The sequence below is a fragment of the Bactrocera tryoni genome, chromosome 4, assembly GCF_016617805.1.
Source record: "Bactrocera tryoni isolate S06 chromosome 4, CSIRO_BtryS06_freeze2, whole genome shotgun sequence".
NCBI lineage: Eukaryota > Metazoa > Arthropoda > Insecta > Diptera > Tephritidae > Bactrocera > Bactrocera tryoni.
Genome location: NC_052502.1, coordinates 41,229,787 through 41,250,906, shown reverse-complemented (window position 1 = coordinate 41,250,906; position 21,120 = coordinate 41,229,787). Strand labels below are relative to the sequence as shown.

The 21,120-nt window shown below is 38.7% G+C and overlaps 1 protein-coding gene across 5 annotated transcripts in view; it reads left to right on the top strand.

The window, feature by feature from the left end:
• LOC120774846 (GTPase-activating Rap/Ran-GAP domain-like protein 3) overlaps nt 1-5,290 on the top strand; it is an 84,935-nt gene extending 79,645 nt beyond the window's left edge. For all 5 annotated transcript variants that reach the window (XM_040104664.1, XM_040104668.1, XM_040104665.1 and 2 more), the window contains exons 14-16: nt 53-536; nt 663-808; nt 1,158-5,290. In XM_040104664.1, the coding sequence (XP_039960598.1) occupies nt 53-536; nt 663-808; nt 1,158-2,200 (1,673 nt within the window). In that variant the 3' untranslated portion in view covers nt 2,201-5,290. The remainder of the gene's footprint in view (nt 1-52; nt 537-662; nt 809-1,157) is intronic.
• Nucleotides 5,291-21,120: the final 15,830 nt, after the last annotated feature.

Genomic DNA, 21,120 nt, shown 5'->3' with positions numbered 1-21,120 from the left:
TTACCATGAATTGATAAACAAGTCTCATTTGTGCATTTGAAACTTTTTGCAGAGGATCAATCGCATCAGTTAATATTCGACAAGACATTTCAAGTGCGGCAACTGAGCGTGCTGGAAGACCATGGAATTGTGCTCATACGTGGCGGTTCACTAACCAATCGTGACGCTCATCGTATTCACGTCTTTCGGTTGCGTGAATTTCTGCCCAGAAATGGCGAGGAAACTTTGCGTTGCCGCAGTCGTGCCGAGGTGAAGGAACGCCGTATCGAACGCACACGCGGATGCCATTTGTTTGCGAGTTCACGTATTAGTGGTGGCCATTTGAGGCTGATGGTGGCAGTCAACCGCAAATTACAATTATTCCAGTGGAAGCACTCAGCCGCTTGGGCGTCGTGGTGTCCGGAAAATGACACAGAAACCGTGGAAGGTTTCATCTACCAAAAGGAAATCACGCTGTGTGAGTCGCCAAGCGTAATAACGCCGCTGGAGGGACCGACGAATACAAACGCGGGTGGACTAATTTGCGTTGGCTACAAGTGAGTATCTGATGAACATAGAGTGGGTAATTTGATAATGGAAGTGAAGTTGCAGTGTGATTTTTTATACAGATATTTTGTATTAATACATATAATAAGAATTTATTTACTAATTGCTGCTCTTAGATACCATTACGAAATTGTCTGTGATCAAACGGGAACAGCCAATAGACTTTATGATTTGGAATCGGCAAAGAGAAATCAAGCACAATTGACGGCGGCCATTGAACTCTGTGATGGCATGGAAACAGAATTACTGTTGTGCTATAATCGTAAGTTTCCATATTCATATATTCAGTTTTTAATCCTTATTTGGAAACGATATACCATATCAGGCAATATATAGACTACGCTTCTAAATAAGCTCCGAAGTTTCTACTTACTGTGAAATTTCGATAGTTTCAATGATTGTATACCATTCTACAGAGCTGTTCTTTAGACTGACTGTGAGCTTGAAAATATACATTTTGTCGCCTACTTAAGTTTGCACTATTGGTCCCTAATAATTAATTTTTTCGGTAAATCGTGTACGATCTTTCTATATTATTTATCTTATCACCATAAAATTAGCGCAATTTTTGACTTCTTTTTGTTCATTTACAAATTTCTTCTGCCCCACAGACACTTGCCATTTTCAAAAGTTGACCGATCGGTCTGGCACAAAAAATAACTTCGACTTCCACTGGAACACATCACCGACCGCAGTTGTGTGTGCCTTTCCATATATACTAGGTTTCACGTCCGACTCAATGGAAATTCGGCTATTGGTGAACGGTAACTTAGTGCACACAGCAATAATGCCGGAATTACAGCTGATAACCTCTAAGCGAGACATATTTTTTGTTACAACGGCCCCAGAATTTATGTCTAAAGATCTTCACATTAAGGGCTTGCATATAAATGAATTTTCAGCATCGGAACGTCGCTTGGCCACCACGCCGAGCGAAGCATCTTCTAACGAAGAACTCTCTCAAGGTGAACTGCTTTGCTCGACTCCCAAAGACTTACCAATTAATCCAGAACATGAACTAACAAATTTGCTAGAGATACCGAATGCTAGTGGATCATTACCACACATACATCGTGCACGTTCGCTCCAGAAAACCCACAATGTGTACGAAGATAAGCCGGTTATAGCTAAAAGTAACTCTTGCGGCGATACAGATAACCGTTTTAGTGGATTACGCAGCACTTCAATAATTGGTGAACACTTACAGCAACAACAACTAACACAACATGGTGTACCGCCCAATTCGCCGCGAAATAATAACAGCGGCAGCAGTAATAGTAATAGCAGTAAGGGCAGCCAACAGTCGCCCATGTCGCCCACCAGGCGAACTTCTAAGTATCGAAATATCTTCAATAGTGTAACAAGCAGTGGTAGTGGTGGTGCTAATTCACCTAACCTCACTGATGGTTATTCACGTTCCCCAGATCGGATGAAGCCATTACGTGTCTACCGCATTCCACTCGTCAAACTCACTGGTGCCCATTCACACTTCCACATGAATGCATTCAATGCAACAGCAACCGCAGGCGTTGCACCTCAGACACATCCAACACAGCATCTGAGTGCGTTATCAATGACGAAGCGCCAAAAGTCTATGGACACGCAGCTGCCGTTGTCGATGAGCAGCTACACCGGTATTTTGTATAATGAATGACAAAAACGCGAAATGAAAACGAATGTGAATGACATTACGTCCGCAGCCGGCAGCATGAAGCAACTTCCACTGCGACAGGCACAAGAAACATTGATAGCAACACCCTTAATACGCGAACAAAACCCCATGGATCTTCAATTTTGTGAGCGCGACCGTTATGACGACAATAAAATTCGTGAGGACGATGATGTATTCGCCGACGAAGTTCCACTATTGTTAAACGGCGGATCCAATGCATTCAAAATGCGCAAGAGTAAACCAACGTCATCACCATCGAATGAGGTACAAATGTGGCTGACGAAGGAGCTACGCAGGTTTCAGAAAAATCTCTCACAAGAAAACTAGTGAGAAAGTTATGGTGAATAAAAGTGAATGAGGAATTAAAATTATTCGCAGACGAATAACGCACATAAAAGTGCAAGTCATTTATAGCTTAAGTAAAATAACTAATATTTATTTATCTTCACAATAAGTCAGGATAAAAAGTGCGACATTCCTCGTAATATTTGCATGTGTGTAATCTTCAGAATTTTAAAAACATTTTGTTATATTTTTGTGTAGTCTTCGCCAGCGCCTTCTTCAAGTAAACCGCCCACTCATGAATTCATATTACATTTACTACAGAGGTTTTTAAATGGTGCTTTTTACAGTTATTGAACAATTATTTCAAATAAAAAATAGAAATTTGAATGACAAGGCAAAACTGGTACGAGCTTATTGCGATTTCGTCGTTATTGTGAGATTTCAATAGGCCAGCTAAAGGTAGTTTATCACCATAGTCCACTGACAAAAAAATATTAGAAATGCATCTACATTTGGTACTGAATGAATGACAAAAAAGGAGTAAATAACCAAATTTTATTTAAAAAACTTATATCTGGAGAGGTTACGAAAGTTACTATATTTTGTTTAAGTGTGATATGAGATTTAAAAAATATTTAATGAATTACTTACGAGTATATCACTCCTTACCTAAGTTATCAGTATTTAAGAAAGTTTTCTTTCGTTAAGCTGTTTATTTTGAAAAGTTTCTTGTAAAGTTATTTGTAATGTTACATTTTAAGGCATATTAAAACAAATCTATATAGCAGTTGAATATACGTCAAATGTTATAAAGTGCAAACAATAAAAAATACATATATATTTGTATTAAAAAAATCTCTTAAAAATGTGTTAAAAATATGTATTTATATAAAAAATATATATACATAATATAGATAAGAATATTTATAATATAAGTTGATTATGCATTGTGCAGTATGAATATTAATCCTTATGAATGTGTTCCTCTTCAAATTTTCTATTCTACGTTTATCTAAACCTTCAAATAATTCCTAAACAATCAAATCAACATAGCAAAAATTTAATATACCTTCACAGGTAGATTTTATTGCTGTCTTCGATTCGCCAAACATAGCAGAGTAGCGAAAGTAGAGTAGAGGGGCTCAAACAAACGGGCAGCACATGCAACCCTGCGCTAACATGTCTTATGGCGCATGCGCAATAGTGTTATGATTCTTTATTAGTGGAGAAATACAATAAAAAAAAATAATTTTTATTTTCATTTATCATTTTAACAATTCTCAATAATAAAACTGATGTAAAATATGCAAAAACAAAGCTTGGTAGCATTGAAGATAGCGCACTTATCACTTTAATGATAACTGTTATTGCGTTTTTAGGTAATTATTTTTACAAAAGAGTAGAAGCGAGCAGAGAAATAGCGAATCCATGATATAATATTGACTTTACTAGAAAGCCAGCAATCCTAATTTCTTTAGTTTCATGTTATGAACCAGAAAAAACCCGAATTTTATGTAGTCGGTCCCTCGAATAAAACATTATTGGACTTTTTACAAATAATTTAATTTGATCAGTGATGACGCCAAAGCTGGTGTTTAAATAAATAGAAATTATATTATTATTTACTTTACTTGTACATATAGACACGTGCAAAATAGTTTGTTACTAAAAATTATATTGGATCACAACTATATTCGTGCAGTTTGCTAACGCATAGTGTAACTGGATTATTATTCTAAATAATAATCAAGACACAATTGCGTGATTTGGAAAAAACGACTAGGAAGTTCTGCCTCGCCCGCTGTACAGCCCAGACCTTGCCTCTTGTGACTACCAATTGTTCTGGTCGATGTAGAATGCTCACACTGGAATCAGTCGACCTCAGAACAGAATATCAAAATTCGGTTGATTCATGCTTGGCCAAGTGGGCACTGTTTTTTAGGCACGGAATCCACAAATTGATAGAGAGCTTCAGTTGGGCATATCATGTTTTGAAAAAAAAAACCGCTCGTATATAGTTACACACTTTTGCACTAGATCACATTAACTTAAAAATTAATTATTTAATTTGAATAGAATATAATTCTTCGTTGAAGCCGAATTTGGGACGAATACCGTATTAAGCTGTGAATCTTTTTAAGGAGTCTTAATTAAAAGTAGCAATGCATATCTGTTTTTCTAACATGCTTACGTATTTCTTAGTTAAATATAAGCTACTGACAAAATCGTATATATATATACATTTTTATAAAAATCCCCTATAAAAACATATATAGTATATGTAGGTATCTAGATTGATTCATTGTATAAATATATATGTATCTATGAGAACAAAGTGTTAAAACAAATATTTATGCTCGAACCCATGTTTCACTCAGCTTAGATTACTGTGTCAATATTTGTACACGCCTACTTGTACATAAGTTCGTACATTTTCGATCCTCACGCCTATTAGGGTCTGTGCATTTTATACTTTGCTAGAATTATTGTTCAGTAGTATTTAATCTTAATTAATACATTAATGGCTGTATATCTGTCGCTAATCTACAGTTTTTAAGTACTTACTATAAATCTATATACATATATATATACATATAAACTTATATATATTAATACCTGCATATATAAAACATCATTTTATAATGAATACATATGTATGTGCACTTCGGCTGTTGATATTTGTTATACTATACACTTAAGTCATACCTGTTTTTTATCTTCTTCGAAATCATTGGGACTGTGTCATATAATGTTTAATATGAATAAAGTTTATCTAAAAGCATTGAATTTGAAAGTATTTTACTCTGTCAATGGATAAATAACGTAATAGGTTTAGATCCTCTTCTTCATTATGATGACTTTAAACTTAAGTTGACGGACGGACAGCCAGACACGGGAATTCAATTCTTCTCGTTATATATATCATTTGAATACTTGGCGAATCACTATCGATATGTGGTGTTGACCCGTGTTCTCCTGATATAGCAATTGCGTCCTTAAGATGGTGCAATTGTTGACAGTACAGTTTCGAATTAAGAATTTGTAAATACTGTATAATATACACATACATACATGACGAGACTATTATCCTCCGTAGCAAAAATTTTATGTAAGATGAATTACCTTTTCTTTATTTTGAGCTGAAAGGGATAAAATCTGTATATAATCACCTTAAGTTTTTAAATGATAACTGCATTAATTTTCATAAATTCAATGAAAACTTCAAAGTAAATGTTTTACAAGTTAAATAAAATATCTTAAAGAAATTAGGTGGGTATAGGTGGATAGTGACAGTTCCTTGTCCTCTACTTATTTTACTACTCTACTTGCTTACTCTACATTTTCCTAAATATTTCAATATATCAATATATAATTAATTGATTGCTTTGTGATTCGTTTTTGCCCGACCACAGCCCATCCTTACTTGTGTTAAATGCTTCACATCTGAAAAAATACAGGATATTTGAACAGCGTTGTGTATTTTGTGTATGCTTTGAAAAATAACAAAATAATAGGGTTTGAACAATAGTCATTTTTTCGACGCATTATTAAAACAATTTTGATGTTTATACAGAATTTATGAGTAGTTTTCGATCCAACTGTGTTTACGCCACAAGTGGACCTACGATCTATCGGTGGGGCGTTGTCGAATAAGCAACGAAACAACATCGTGCATAACTGTGTCACAAAGGCAACTACATATGTTATAAGCGTAATGATTATAAAGGTTTTTTTGGTAACAAAAATTGCTTTTTGAAAGTAAAATTTAACTTTACAGTTTTGTAACAAAGCAGACAATAACTCAGCTGTTTGAGATTCTATTTGACCACCACAGATATCGCAATATCCATAGGCCATAGGCATACTGAGCCCTTAATAACTTGTTCTACAGAATTCTGCGCCTTTACAGGGTCTATAGCATTTCCAAGACTTTTAATAGAAGCCGGAGAAGACTGTTGAGCCTGTTCACTTTCCAGGTACTAACTACCGTTGCTCCATAGAAGACGTTTCATTCGGAGAGTGTGTCTAACTTTTTAGGATTCTATGTATGCTATCGAAAAAAGGTTTTCCAAAAAGTCGTCTACGCCCTATTCTGCACAATGTTCGTCGACCGCCAATACTCAATGTTTGTATGTACCATGCCCTTTTGGCTCTCGTACTCTCTACCCATCAGCGTTCTCAGAGTCTACGAACACCTGAGAGATCCATCGAGAATATTTTGAGAATCACTGTATGTATAGTTTTTGGATGATGGTATAGCTTTTGGACTTTTTTGGTTTTTCAATGCTCCTCAGTCCCCTCCAGCCTTATCAATTCCTAGTCGTAAGTACACAGAGAGGGATTGGAGAATCATAAGACTAATATAACATTACGATCATGTAAGAACCTCCCTTTTAGGTTGATACCTGGGCTGGTGGTTTGCCACTTGAGCAGAAATGGCTGGTGGGACAATATCGTAACTGCCTCTGTCTCATTATAAACATGGCAGACATCAGAGTACGTCAGACGGTTCCACCCTCCAACATACAATCAGGGGATTTACAGGTACGTCGGTTGGTAGGAGTGCCACCACCAAAGGCTCAATTAGCGCTGAGTGCGCCATTTTGACGCACTGTGCGCTCGAACAATTTGGTGCTCTCATTGAAACCAATCTTTGTGGACAACCTATGAAGGACACATTTTTAGGGCATGTCTCGTTAAAATAGCTGTAAATTTGTATATGCTATTTCTGGATCTAGATAGAAAGTCCTTTTTTCAATTCCTGTCATATTTGCGAGATCTTCAAAATGCTAGCGAGCATATTATTGGCCCCGCTTAGGACTGCTCTAAAAAAGCCTTTTCGTTACCGAAAGTTTTCCTACAACCGGTAACCCAAATTAGGAACAAGTGGAGTTAACCAGCCAGCACCACCTATAGTTGTTGACTACGTTGGAATTGATCTGTGGTGACGACAAAGCAAGCAAAGCCACCTGGCTTTTCAGCATATACTTATTATACTTAATATTATATTTAGCTTATTTAGATTGTCACTATAACTGTACTCTTTACTTTTCTTTACGAACGGGAATAAAAGGAAGTCATTCGGTGCCAAGTCAGGACGATTCGGAGTGCTCTAAAATGCAGTTCTTTCAGCCAATATGTCGGAGATGGCATTAGCGTTGTAAAGTGTGATCTGTCATCGGCGGTTGGTTTTCCTGATTTCGTGAAATACAGCTGGCAAACAAGTGGTTGTACACCACTCGGGATATACGGTTTTGCTTTGTTTCAATGGTATGGTTGCGATATGTCCAGTTTTTCCAAAAAAACAGGCAACCATTTTATTGAATTCAGCTCACCTTGAAACACCCATCAATTGATTGCTGTTTATTTTCGGTCTCATACGCGTAAATCTACGATTCTTCACCTGTCGCATGAGGACCTTACAATATCAGCTTGCGCATAGCATCAATCGATTCCCGAACAACAACTGACTTTGGAAGACGTTCCCGAAATTCGTCTTGGAGTAATCCACGTCCTCGATTGAATTCAATTTAATTATGCACTCTTGATGATCCATATCGAAAGTTGTAAAAAATATAAATACTCCATTTTTTGGCCGAGATTACTGTGAACAATCTATTTGTTTCTCAATCTTACTCTTTGAATTCAGCAATAAGTATTTTGCCGTAGGCAACAAAGGAACCCACTGAGCGTGATTAGACAAAATTGCAGTATTTCAGTTGTTAAAAACACTTACACGAGCTCTTTGCTATTAGGATTCCTCTCCCAAATAACAGTTATATATGTTTAGTGCTTAGTTATGGAATTTTATACGTTTTCGCTCAATATCGTATAGTGGGCGTGAGAGTGGTCCGATTATACCCATCTACGAACTCCGCTTTAATTTTTTGTGAAAGAAAATGTGTGCCAAGTTTCAAAAAGATATCTTGGTTTTTTCTCAAGTTACGGTTTGCTTGGACGGATGGACGGACAGACAGTCACCCAGATTTCAACTCGTTTCGTCATCATGAACATTAATATATAAATAACCCTATATCTATCTCTCTTAGTTTTAGGTGATACATACAACCGTTAGGTGAACTGAACTATTACACTTTGTAGCAATATGCTGCAAGAGCATATAGCGAAAGAATTCAATCTACATTACTCGTAGAAATTGTGAGTAAATTACTATTAAATTTAAACTATATTAAAGGCCATTAACTGAGACTTAGTTTTATTGCTAGTATAGCAAAACATAATAAGACTTTGTTCATGATTTTAACTTTTCTATTATATTATTCTTCAAAATCTTTGTCGGCCCCGCAGTAGTCCTCCAACGTTTTCTCTAACGTGCGGTGACTTATTACACAAATAACAAGTATCGGATTTTCAATGCAATGGTGACTCATAGAGTAGGTGTGGATTGTTGCCAGACTAATATTGTATATTTTGCTTATTGACGAAGCCAAGATGACCTTTCGATGAAAATACGGATCAATGTCAAGTTGTTGCTCAGCCCAATTCACGAATATGCAATGATTATGGTGGTCAAGCGGCTTCAGTTCTTGCGTCAACTTGATCTTTTAAGTAGGTAGACCAAGATCTTTTCGCGGAATTCTCCACAATGCCATCACAGAGATGCCCAACGCGAGACGACGACGTGTGAGGCATTTTGTATTGTGCTTGTAAATTCAAAATTTATTGAAAGCCATCTCTTCTTCAACAACAGGTATTTGGCACAATTCTCTTTATTATCACTGATCTCTAGAGTAGTTATGACGGGAAAGTAGCTCAAATAATGTTATACATAATTTCCAGGAGCATAGATACTCCTTGAACTCCTGTTGTTCAAAAAAAATAAAACACTACAGTATGTATGTTGTGTGTATCGTATGTTTTGAAGTCCGTAGGTTTAAACAATTGTTAATTTTTGCAAATAATTAAAAGTTCCAAAATCATGTATTTACATATTTTGTCTCTTTGACTCGCTTATTTAAGTATTTGCATAAAATAATATATTATACACTAAACCCAAGAACTAAAACAAATATTTATACTTTTTAAGCAAGTGAAAGTGTGTGCTTTACTATTTAAGGCGCACTATACTTTACTAACCGCACAGTCGAAACCTGGTTAAGAACAAAGCAACCTGCTGAGTTTTTACCAAAGTCGAATAAAACATGAAATTGCTACCATCACTTCTGGTGGGTGTATTGGTCCTAACCATCACTACCAGATTTACGGGTTACGCTCAAACAAATTCAACAGACAGCACAACAGCCGCAGCATCAGCCTCTGCAACAACAACTGCAGCGTCAGGATCTGATACAACAGCGTCAGGATCTGCTACAACAGCGTCAGCGACAACAGAATCTAGTACCACCTCAACTGCTTCATCAGCAACTTCTAGCAGCAGTAATACTGCTGCTAGAAGGAGAAGGCAAAGAAGACGACGAGCTGCTAGAAGAAGGCGTGCGGCAAGAAGAAGGCAGCGTCAAGCCCGCAGACGTGCGCAAAGAAGAAGACGTAGAAGGCAAAGACGTCAACGCAGAAGACAGCAAGCAAATCTTGGCTAGTGTCTAATTTTAACAAAATTTTCTTCAACTGTAATTACTTATTGAAGAATAAATTAATATAAAGTTCAATTAGGAGCAAAATTGTAAATTTGTGAAAAACTTATTGCAGGAAGGTAAAAAACATAGCTTAGAAAATTTTATATGTATGTTCTTTTTACGTACATATTTTCTTGACAATTGACTTTTTAGTACAGTAATAGGCAGAGGACAATAACAAGAAACCCCAGAGCACTCGCTTTGCCATGCCTGTATTTAAATTAGTCATTACTTCGCCAATTTTGCAGTAAGACATCCACAGGTTGTAATTCAAAACGTGAAATCAAGGATCAATGACAAAACGAAAGCCTTCAGTTTTTGAGATATGAATCTGAAAATTTTCAATCGTACAGTACTTTAGCATATACCTGCCATTCAAACTGACCAAACAAAATAAGGGTAAACTCTTTTTATACTCGTTTATGACGAAAAAATTAACCTATTACACTAGTAAACAAAAAGCCACTTGTTTTTTTTGTAAAAAAACAGCGTACATACATAAGTATATTATTGTTATATTATTTTATTAACCAAAGAGTACCTTAAAATGTTCTGAAAATGTTAGTGTCGATGTACAATCAGAAGAATTTTGCATAAAAATGGGTTTCATGGTCGCCGACCGCGAAAGAAGCCATTTATGTCAAAAGTTAACAAAGCGATACGATTAAATTATGCCCAAAAATACAAAAACAAAGATTTTTCTTTCTGGAGCACTGTACTTTTTACTGACGAAAGTAAATTTGAGATTTTTGGTTCAGAAAAACACAGAAAAGTCTGGCGAAAAAAGAATGCAGAATACAATGAACCAAATCTTCTTCTTCTTCTGAATTGGCGTAGACGCCGCTTACGCGATTATAGCCGAGTTAACAACTGCGCGCCAGTCGTTTCTTCTTTTCGCTGCGTGGCGCCAATTGGATATTCCAAGCGAAGCCAGGTCCTTCTCCACTTGGTCCTTCCAACGGAGTTGAGGTCTTCCTCTTCCTCTGCTTCCCCCGGCGGGTACTGCGTCGAATACTTTCAGAGCTGGAGTGTTTTCATCCATCCGGACAACATGAGCTAGCCAGCGTAGCCGCTGTCTTTTAATTCGCTGAACTATGTCAATGTCGTCATATATCTCGTACAGCTCATCGTTCCATCGGATGCGATATTCGCCGTGGCCAATGCGCAAAGGACCATAAATCTTTCGCAGAATTTTTCTCTCGAAAACTCGTAACGTCGACTCATCGGTTGCTGTCATCGCCCAAGCCTCTGCAAACCATATAGCAGGACGGGAATTATGAGCGACTTATAGAGTTTTGCTTTTGTTCGTCGAGAGAGGACTTTACTTTTCAATTGCCTACTCAGTCCGAAGTAGCACCTGTTGGCAAGAGCAATCCTGCGTTGTATTTCCAGGCTGACATTATTAGTGGTGTTAATGCTGGTTCCTAAATAGACGAAATTATCTACAACTTCAAAGTTATGACTGTCAACAGTGACGTGAGAGCCAAGTCGCGAGTGCGACGACTGTTTGTTTGATGACAGGAGATATTTCGTTTTGCCCTCGTTCACTACCAGACCCATTTTCTGTGCTTCCTTGTCCAGCCTAGAGAAAGCAGAACTAACGGCGCGGGTGTTGAGGCCAATGATATCAATATCGTCGGCATACGCCAACAGCTGTACGTACACTCTTATAGAAGTTGGTACCTTCTCTGTTTAGTTCTGCAGCTCGAACTATTTTCTCCAGGAGCAAGCTGAAGAAGTCGCACGATAGGGAGTCGCCTTGTCTGAAACCTCGTTTGGTATCGAACGGCTCGGAGAGGTCCTTCCCGATCCTAACGGAGCTTTTCGTGTTGTTCAACGTCAGTTTACACAGCCGTATTAGTTTTGCGGGGATACCAAATTCAGACATCGCGGCATAAAGGCAGCTTCTTTTTCGTGCTGTCGAAAGCAGCTTTGAAATCGACGAAGAGGTGGTGTGTCGATTCTCCTTTCACGGGTCTTTTCCAAGATTTGGCGCATGGTGAATATCTGGTCGGTTGTTGATTTTCCAGGTCTGAAGCCACACTGATAAGGTCCAATCAGTTTGTTGATGGTGGGCTTTAATCTTTCACACAATACGCTCGATAGAACCTTATATGCGATGTTGAGGAGGCTAATCCCACGGTAGTTGGCGCAGATTGTGGGGTCTCCTTTTTTATGGATTGGGCATAGCACACTTAAATTCCAATCGTTGGGCATGCTCTCGTCCGACCATATTTTACAAAGAAGCTGATGCATGCTCCCTATTAGTTCTTCGCCGCCGTGTTTGAATAGCTCGGCCGGTAGTCCGTCGGCCCCTGACGCTTTGTTGTTCTTGAGGCGGGCAATTGCTATTCGAACTTCTTCATTGTCGGGTAATGGAACGTCTGCTCCATCGTCATCGATTGGGGAATCGGGTTCTCCTTCTCCTGGTGTTGTGCGTTCACTGCCATTCAGCAGGCTGGAGAAGTGTTCCCTCCATAATTTAACTATGCTCTGGGCATCATTGACTAGATCACCTTTGGGGGTCCTACAAGAGTATGCTCCGGTCTTGAAACCTTCTGTAAGCCGCCGCATTTTTTCGTAGAATTTTCGAGCATTACCCCTGTCGGCCAGCTTATCAAGCTCTTCGTACTCACGCATTTCGGCCTCTTTCTTCTTCTGTCTGCAAATGTGTCTCGCTTCCCTCTTCAACTCTCGGTATCTATCCCATCCCGCACGTGTAGTGGTCGATCGTAACGTTGCGAGGTAGGCAGCCTGTTTTCTCTCCGCTGCGACACGGCACTCTTCGTCGTACCAGCTGTTCTTTTGCACTTTCCGAAAACCAATGGTTTCGGTTGCAGCTGTACGTAAGGAGTTTGAAATGCCGTCCCACAGTTCCCTTATACCGAGTTGTTGACGAGTGCCCTCAGAGAGCAGGAGTGCAAGCCGAGTAGAGAATCGTTCGGCTGTCTGTTGTGATTGCAGCTTCTCGACGTCGAACCTTCCTTGTGTTTGTTGGCGTGCGTTTTTGCCGCACAGAGGCGAGTGCGAATCTTAGCTGCAACAAGATAGTGGTCCGAGTCGATGTTAGGACCTCAGAGCGCACGCACATCTAAAACACTGGAGACGTGTCTTCCATCTATCACAACATGATCGATCTGGTTGGTAGTTTTTCGACCCGGAGACAGCCAGGTAGCTTGATGAATCTTCTTGTGCTGGAATCTAGTACTACAGATAACCATATTTCGGGCCCCGGCGAAGTCGATCAGCCTCAACCCATTTGGGGATGTTTCGTCGTGGAGGCTGAATTTACCGACCGTAGTGCCAAATATACCTTCTTTGCCCACCCTGGCGTTAAAGTCGCCAAGCACGATTTTGACATCGTGGCGGGGGCAGCTCGATCATAAGCGCGCTCCAAGCGCTCATAGAAGGCATCTTTGGTCACATCGTCCTTCTCTTCCGTCGGGGCGTGGGCGCAAATCAGCGATATGTTGAAGAACCTCGCTTTGATGCGGATTGTGGCTAGACGTTCATTCACCGGAGTGAATGATAGTACTCAGCGACGGAGTCTCTCCCACCACGAATCCAACACCAAACTTGCGCTCCTTTATATGGCCACTGTAGTAAATGCTACAAGGACTTACTCGTCTCTGTCCTTGTCCCGTCCATCGCATTTCTTGGACGGCGGTGATGTCAGCCTTTATTTTTGCGAGGACATCAACCAGCTGGGCAGCGGCACCTTCCCAATTAAGGGTCCGGACATTCCAGGTGCATGCCCTTAAATCGTAGTCCTTATTCCGTTTGCCATGGTCGTCATCAAAAGGGGGGTCTCTCATCCGAGGCTGTTTTAACGTTTTCATTGGTATTGTTTTTTTACGTGGCGGGTCCCAAGCCCAGCGCACAACCCTTGTAAGGAATCTAATCTACAAACTACGATAAAACATGGTGGAGGCTCGGTAAAGGTCTGGGGATGTTTTGCAGCTTCCGGAGTTGGTGAACTTGCTTTTAATGAATCTACAATTAATGCGCGAGGTTACTTGGAGGTATTAAAAAGCAATGTTGCTCCAAGCGTTGCTAAATTGGACTTGCCTAGTTATTGGATCTTCCAACAAGACAATGACCCCAAGCTTACCTCACGCTTGGCGAAGGAATAGCTACTATATCGAACACCAAAACGGCTGGAACATCCCCCTCAATCCCCAGACCTAAGCCCAAATGAGCATATGTGGGACTATCTGGACCGGCAAATACGAAAAAACAAAATCTCGAGTAAAGAGTCCCTTAAAGTTGTATTGCTGAAGGAGTGGAGAAAAATACCAGTGGAGTACACAAAATAGCTATAGAGTCAATGCCACGAAGACTAGAAGAAGTAATTAAGGCTAAAGAAGGCCAATCCAAATACTAAATTGCATAAAAATATACATTTATTCTTTTATTTTAATTTTAAACAGAAGTGTTGTCTCACTTTTGACACGTAAAATATGACATGTTTTGGTTTAACTGTGTTTAGAAAATCACACCGTTTATTTGTTGTTGTTTTTTGCTCTTGTTCTTCTAGTATTGAATAAACCTTTATGCCTGTATAATTAGAATTGATTTGTTTTTCAATTTGAGCTTGTAATTATACGAAACCAAACTTTTCATAGGTGTTGACTCACTTTTTGATTTTTGTAAAAGATTAAAAAGTAAATAAAATTGTTCAAAAAATTTACTTTCCACTCACGAAATTCTCTTTCTTGCGTCAAAATAAAACGATTTAGTGTATTATAATATTATATTAAGATAACTTTTTTATAAATAGTAATTCGCGGAAACACCTCTGACTTGCCCAGCAGCAGTTCATGTTCTGGATGAAACGTCGACTTGCGGCGCTTCATCAAAAAAGGGATGAAGAGTTGAAATTTAATTTTAGCCGAAAAAGAGCCTAACATCAAAGAGACGTGCACATTAAGTCCCGACTCCGTTTGGCGTTGCCTACGCAGCAAAAGGTTTCAAGTGCCAAACAAAAAGTATAAAATCATTTGTTGCTCATTTATGCATATTTTTGTCGAACGTTATGCATTTTGAAAATGCGACAATGGTTGATTGGAGCCTCCTTTGTTAGAGAAGTGTTGATTGATTGAGTGCTCAACAACAGTTCCGAGAAATTAGGTGACGAGAATGTAATTGTCGAAATCGACGAGGTCAAAATGCGAAAACGGAAGTACAATCTAGGTAGAATGGTCTAAGGGCAGTAAGTTTTTGGCGGTTTTGAGCGCGACAGAAAGAAACTTTTTATTTTTGCTGTTGAAAACCGTTTAAAAAATTCACTGCTCAAAAAAATTAAACAAAAACTTTTACCCGGAACGACCATAATTTCCAATTGCTGGAAGGCATATGATTGTCTGAATGATAGGGGTTTTCGGTATTTAACCGTAAACCATTCTCACAATTTCGTAGACCCCGACAGTAACGCGAACACTCAAAACAAGCTTTTTGAAGCTATAGGAAAGTTATATGACCCACATTCGATTGAATGATTGGAATTGAAGTTTTCATTTTTTATAAAAAACATTATCATAACATAATCCAAGTTTTTGAATAAACAAATAACGAATGAAAACTTTTTCTGTATGTCACGTTTTATCCTACATATTCTTAAAGTAGAACTAAAAACAAGAATTTTAAGATATTTACCGTGAAAATTGGTGCATGTTTTTGGAAAAGCCGCTTTGCTGAGCATGTACCCTTCTATTGTCTGATGGAAATCGGTAAGTCTATAAACTTAGATGACCACAGCCTTATAGAGCACTTCATCGATGGTATACCAGATTCCAATGCCAATTTGTATCAAGCAAGGTCTATCGACGATCTAAAGAAAATTGTTAGAAGGACTATTTTCATTACAATTCTGCTTAAACCGAAAATGGACCTTCTCTACTTGCTTACATCTCCACAAGTCGCGACTACCTGGAAACTTCAATACATTTGAAGGGTTTACATGGAAACTTTTCAATTTTGGAGAAAGGAGGTGCTTTAGACGCGGTGAAAGTTCACACTTGGCGAGAGATTGTCCACAGAACAAATTCAAGTGCTTCAGTTGCGGAGGAGAAGGGTATGAAGCAAACGATTGCAAAACTATTGCCAAGCCAGAAAGGAGTAGCATGAATACAATGACGAAGAAAAGCAGGAACAGCAGTTTACTATTGAAATATTTGATTTTTATGGCACCTAATATGATGCCGCAAACGATGTCAGCATTAATTGATACTGGTTCCGACTTGTGTTTGATTCGGAATGATGCTTTGTTGATGCTACGGTCTCATGTTGAATTAGGTAAAGAAAGGAAGCGTTTAGTTGGCATAGGCAGCAGCGAATTGGTAACCATGGGTAGTTTTGCGATCTCAATGGCTATTGACAACTTACCTCTGGATATCAAGTTCCATGTCGTGAATGAGCGTGATTTAAGTTATTACGTCGTGATAGGGAATGATATCCTGAATCTATCAGATTGTCCTGGCCTCTAGCACTTATCGCATATACCTTTATAACACCGTTTGACACCTTACTGTGTACGCGCAGTTCATCAACTATGTCCTCTGCGGAGACAGGTGGTGCTGGAAAGCACGAGAGTGCAGTGAGAGCCTACGCACAGCGAGGTGACGAATGGTGCCATAAAGATAACGAACTTGATAAACACGGAAGAATGTCGCGTGGGCAACGAGAATGTATAGAGTAAGCGCTAAGGAGCGCGTAGTTACAGAGTCAGTAACCAGTAAGCGAGGACAACGGGCTGACACCATGAAGCGTGATGAGGCATCAACGACGTTATACGGAAACGTCGACGTACACGCAGAACAGTACGGAGCAAAATAAGAATCGTATCGGTGAGTTGATCGGAAAATTTGGAGATATTTATTTATCTTCTAGTATGAGTGAAGCACCACACAACGATTTTCAGCATCTCAATTACAGAGGCAGTGAAGATAAATAAAATAATAACCGAATATCGACCAGCGAAGAACGTGAAATCACCTGTGGAAATGAAAATTATTTTGAATGACGAAGAGCCAGTATACGAGAGGCTGAAGCGGGTCTGTCCCACAGTTAAGTTTTTGGTCGACGAACAAGTTGGATGATGGTTAGAAGAAGGGGTCATTAAACCCAGCACATAGGAATACGCTTCACCAATTGTACTCTTTTCCGAAAAGAACGGTCCAAGGAGGATATGTTTCGACTATAGGAGACTGAATGCAAAGATACTTAGGGATAGTTTCGCGATGCCATTGATGGTTGAAGTAGTTGAGTGTTTGCAAGGTGCCAAGACGACGCTTGATTAAGTGCCTGTAAGTGCCGAGTCCGAGTATACGTCATTCGTTACGGGAATTGGAAAATATTAGTTATTTATTTATATTAGTTTTCGTATCTACCATTTGGAATTTGTAATTCACCAGTAGTATTTTCAATATTCATTTTAGCTATATTCAGAGATTTGATATGAGATGGAATCGTGATCGCGTACATAGATGACATGATAATTCCCTCCAAGGACGAATCCGATAGTATCAAGAATATAGAAGTTGTGCTAAGAACAGCTGCAGCTGGTAGATTGCGAATCAACTGGAAAAAGTGTTAGTTTTTGGTGAGGAAAGTCGAGTTCAGGGGTACATCGTTCAGAATAGTTGCATAAAACTATCCGAGGCAAAGACGAACGCCATCAATGGACTGACGTCATACTACAAGCGATTTATCGAAGGCTTCGCTACGATTGCGAGACCGCAGACACAGTTATTGAAACATGACGTACGATACCAACTAGGTGATGAGCAACTAGCAGAATTTCAGCAACTAAAAGAAGTACTAATCACTGACCGTTTTAACATTATTCAATCCGCAAGCGGTAACGGAAGTACATACAGACGCTTCGAAATTTGGATATGGAGCAGTACTATTGCGGGGGAATAGGGATGATGACAACCTATACCCAGTTCAGTATAGGAGTCGGAAGACGAAACCATGTAAGGAATTTTACCACTCGTGTGAACTCGAAGCCTTAGCCATCATCTGATAGGCATTAAATTCCTAATAGTAACCAATCGTTTGCCATGACGATGAAGAAACGAGACGTGTTCTTGAGAGTTTCACGTTAGGCGAGATTTTGATTACGAAATACATCAACGAAGTGGCACTAAAATGAGGCAGGTGGAAGCATAATTGAATTTCCTGTTTACTCATGGAAGACTTATTGCAACACCGATTGAAGCAAGCTCAAAAAGAGGATAATTGGATCAGAAATGTGCAGAAGATTTTGGAAAAGGACGAATACGAAGATTACTTCATGAATATGCAGTATATTACACAAGGATCTCACCGAGGTATTGATTGTGGTATCCACACTCATGGAGGAGGAAATGATAAGAATAGTACATAAACAGGGTCACTTCTACAGCAAGAAGACGCAAGACGTCGTAAAGAAAACAGTCTTCATTCCACATTTGAAAGAGAGAGCATCTCGCGTCGTAGAAACCTGTATCGAATGTTTGATGAATGAAAATAAAGTAGGGAAAAGGGAGACTGGCTTCATTCAATCAACAAGAAAGACTGTTCTTTGGGTACATACCACGCCGATCATGTCGGACCTGTGGAAATGTTATAATTATTTACTGATAGCTATCGATGCATTCTCCAAATTTGTTTGGCTCGTAGCACAAAAATATCGCCGTTAAAAATATTAACTAAATTATAATTGCGAGTGAGAGAAATGCCGAATCTGCAAGAGCTTATAAATCTCTTTAATCTTTCACACAATACGCTCGATAGAGACAGTTATTCAGGCATATGAATTCACCTAAAAAAGAAAATGCCTGACTCATTGTCGAAATTGTATCCCGATTAACATGCCAACCTAAGGTATTATCTTTACCGTTACATTTACCTTTTCAAATGGTTTTCGTTAAAATGTCAGCTTACCTGCCCGAAGACAGGTTTGAGTCGGTCTACCCAGACTAAGTGCGTTTATGGATATCTGACGTACCAAAGCACGGGAACATCGGTTTAGTGAAATAGAATTTTTGCATGATGCTTGTGAACCCATTAAAACTGTGCGAAACGAAATATAAAGTCGTCGGTCTAAGAAAGGGAAGTTACGAGTGACGTAATCAAAAAAGTACGTAAGTAAAAAGAAGTTACATATTGAAAAACTCGGCGAATAGAAAGAATTATTATACCCTATTCGTTATTTACACGATTTTCGAGGTAGTGCACGAGATACGATTGACTCTATGCCTGTCCGTCCGTGTGTCCATCCGACCATCGGCCCGTGCAAGCTGTAACTTGAGTAAAAACTGAGATATCTCGATGAAACTCGGTGTGTGGCTTATTTAGTACAAAAAAATTCGGACCACTGCCATGCCCAGTGGGCGTGGCCAAGCCCTCTAGCATGTTTAATGTAAATATATCCTAAACCACTTAATATACAACAATCAAATTTGCTGAATACAAATTTTATAAGAACTTCTATCGACAGCGTGAAAATTGATTAAATCGAAGGATAACCCCGCTCACTCACTCGTGGAAGCCCTGGACGATGGGCGTGGCACCGTCCACTTTTTGGTTAAATCCCATATCTCGAGACTTGAACCGATGTTGACAAAATTTGGTACATGGCATTCTTCTCACATTCCAATTACATACCAAAAATTGTTTAAGTCCAATAAAAACTGTTCAAGTCCCTAGGTACCGAATATTTTGACCCCGGTACCTATAGTTTGACTTTTGATCGAAAATGTTGGTCAATGTGTGATATAAATAACTGAAATTAAGGGATAATCCTTCTCTGTCAATGGTATGTCTGTATGTCAAAATGGGTTGAATCGGGTCAATATTTCCCTGAGCCCCCATATATCTAATATAAAGATTTTCGAACTCCCAGGTGACTTTATACCGCACGTATCAGTCAATATGTGAGTTATCTTAATGAAAATAAAAGTACATGTTTTACTTATAACAGTGTATCCGTGTGCCGAAAATAGATGAAATTGTGTGAAAACTTGACCCAAGTTAGTCCTAACTACCATCAGGATTTTCGAACATCCGGCCGATTTTACTCTATATGATTCGTTTTACACCTTGAACACCTGGCCAGCATGCAATTGAGATTTGGTCTCATCAAGTTTCTGCTCAAATCGAACATAGACCTTCCCTACTTGCTTACATCCCCGAAAGTCGCGACAACCTGAAAATTCCAATAAATTGAAGGAGTTTGCATGAAACAAAAACCCACACACATTGCAAAAGTCAAAAAGTGGTTTAGTCAAGCCAGCCTCTAAACCCATAAAAACTTCGAAAGTATTTAACAGTAAATGTAACAGTTGGCCCGATTACAAGCCATAACTTATGGTAAGTATCATTTCCAGTATTTGCTAACTAAGTGTGCTAGGAAAACCAAAAGCAATTTATACAATTGGCATTGTTCGTTATGTAAATAAATATAATAGCGTTTCTTTGTGAGTTTATGTTCAACATATTTGTTAAATATTAGATACTTGGACAAAAAAACGTTTCTCAAATATTTATTCAACTTTATGAAGAAATTTATATTAAAACCGTTGTACTTTTAACAGTTCGACTCAGTTGAATTGAACTAACAACTTAACTCTTATTTTTCGGATTACAACAAAATGCAGTTATTCAACTCACCTAAAAAAATACGAAATGACAATTAATGAAACAACTGATTCATTGAAAACAATGAAGCTATTGTAGGGATCCGTATTTACATACTAAAAAATGTTCCCAGGTTTCATTAATCACCAATCATATGAAGCAAAATCAGTCGGATGTTCGAAAATCCTGGTAATAATTATATGGGGAGTAGGTCAAGTTTTCGTCCAATTGTATTTATTTTAGGCATAAAGATATACTGTTAAGAGTAAAACATGTTCTGTAATTTTCATTGAGATAACTCAAATATTGGCCGATATGTCCAGTATAAAGTCACCTGAAATTCGAAAATCTTTATATATATTAGGTGTATGGGGGATCGGGAACTATTGACCCGGCTTA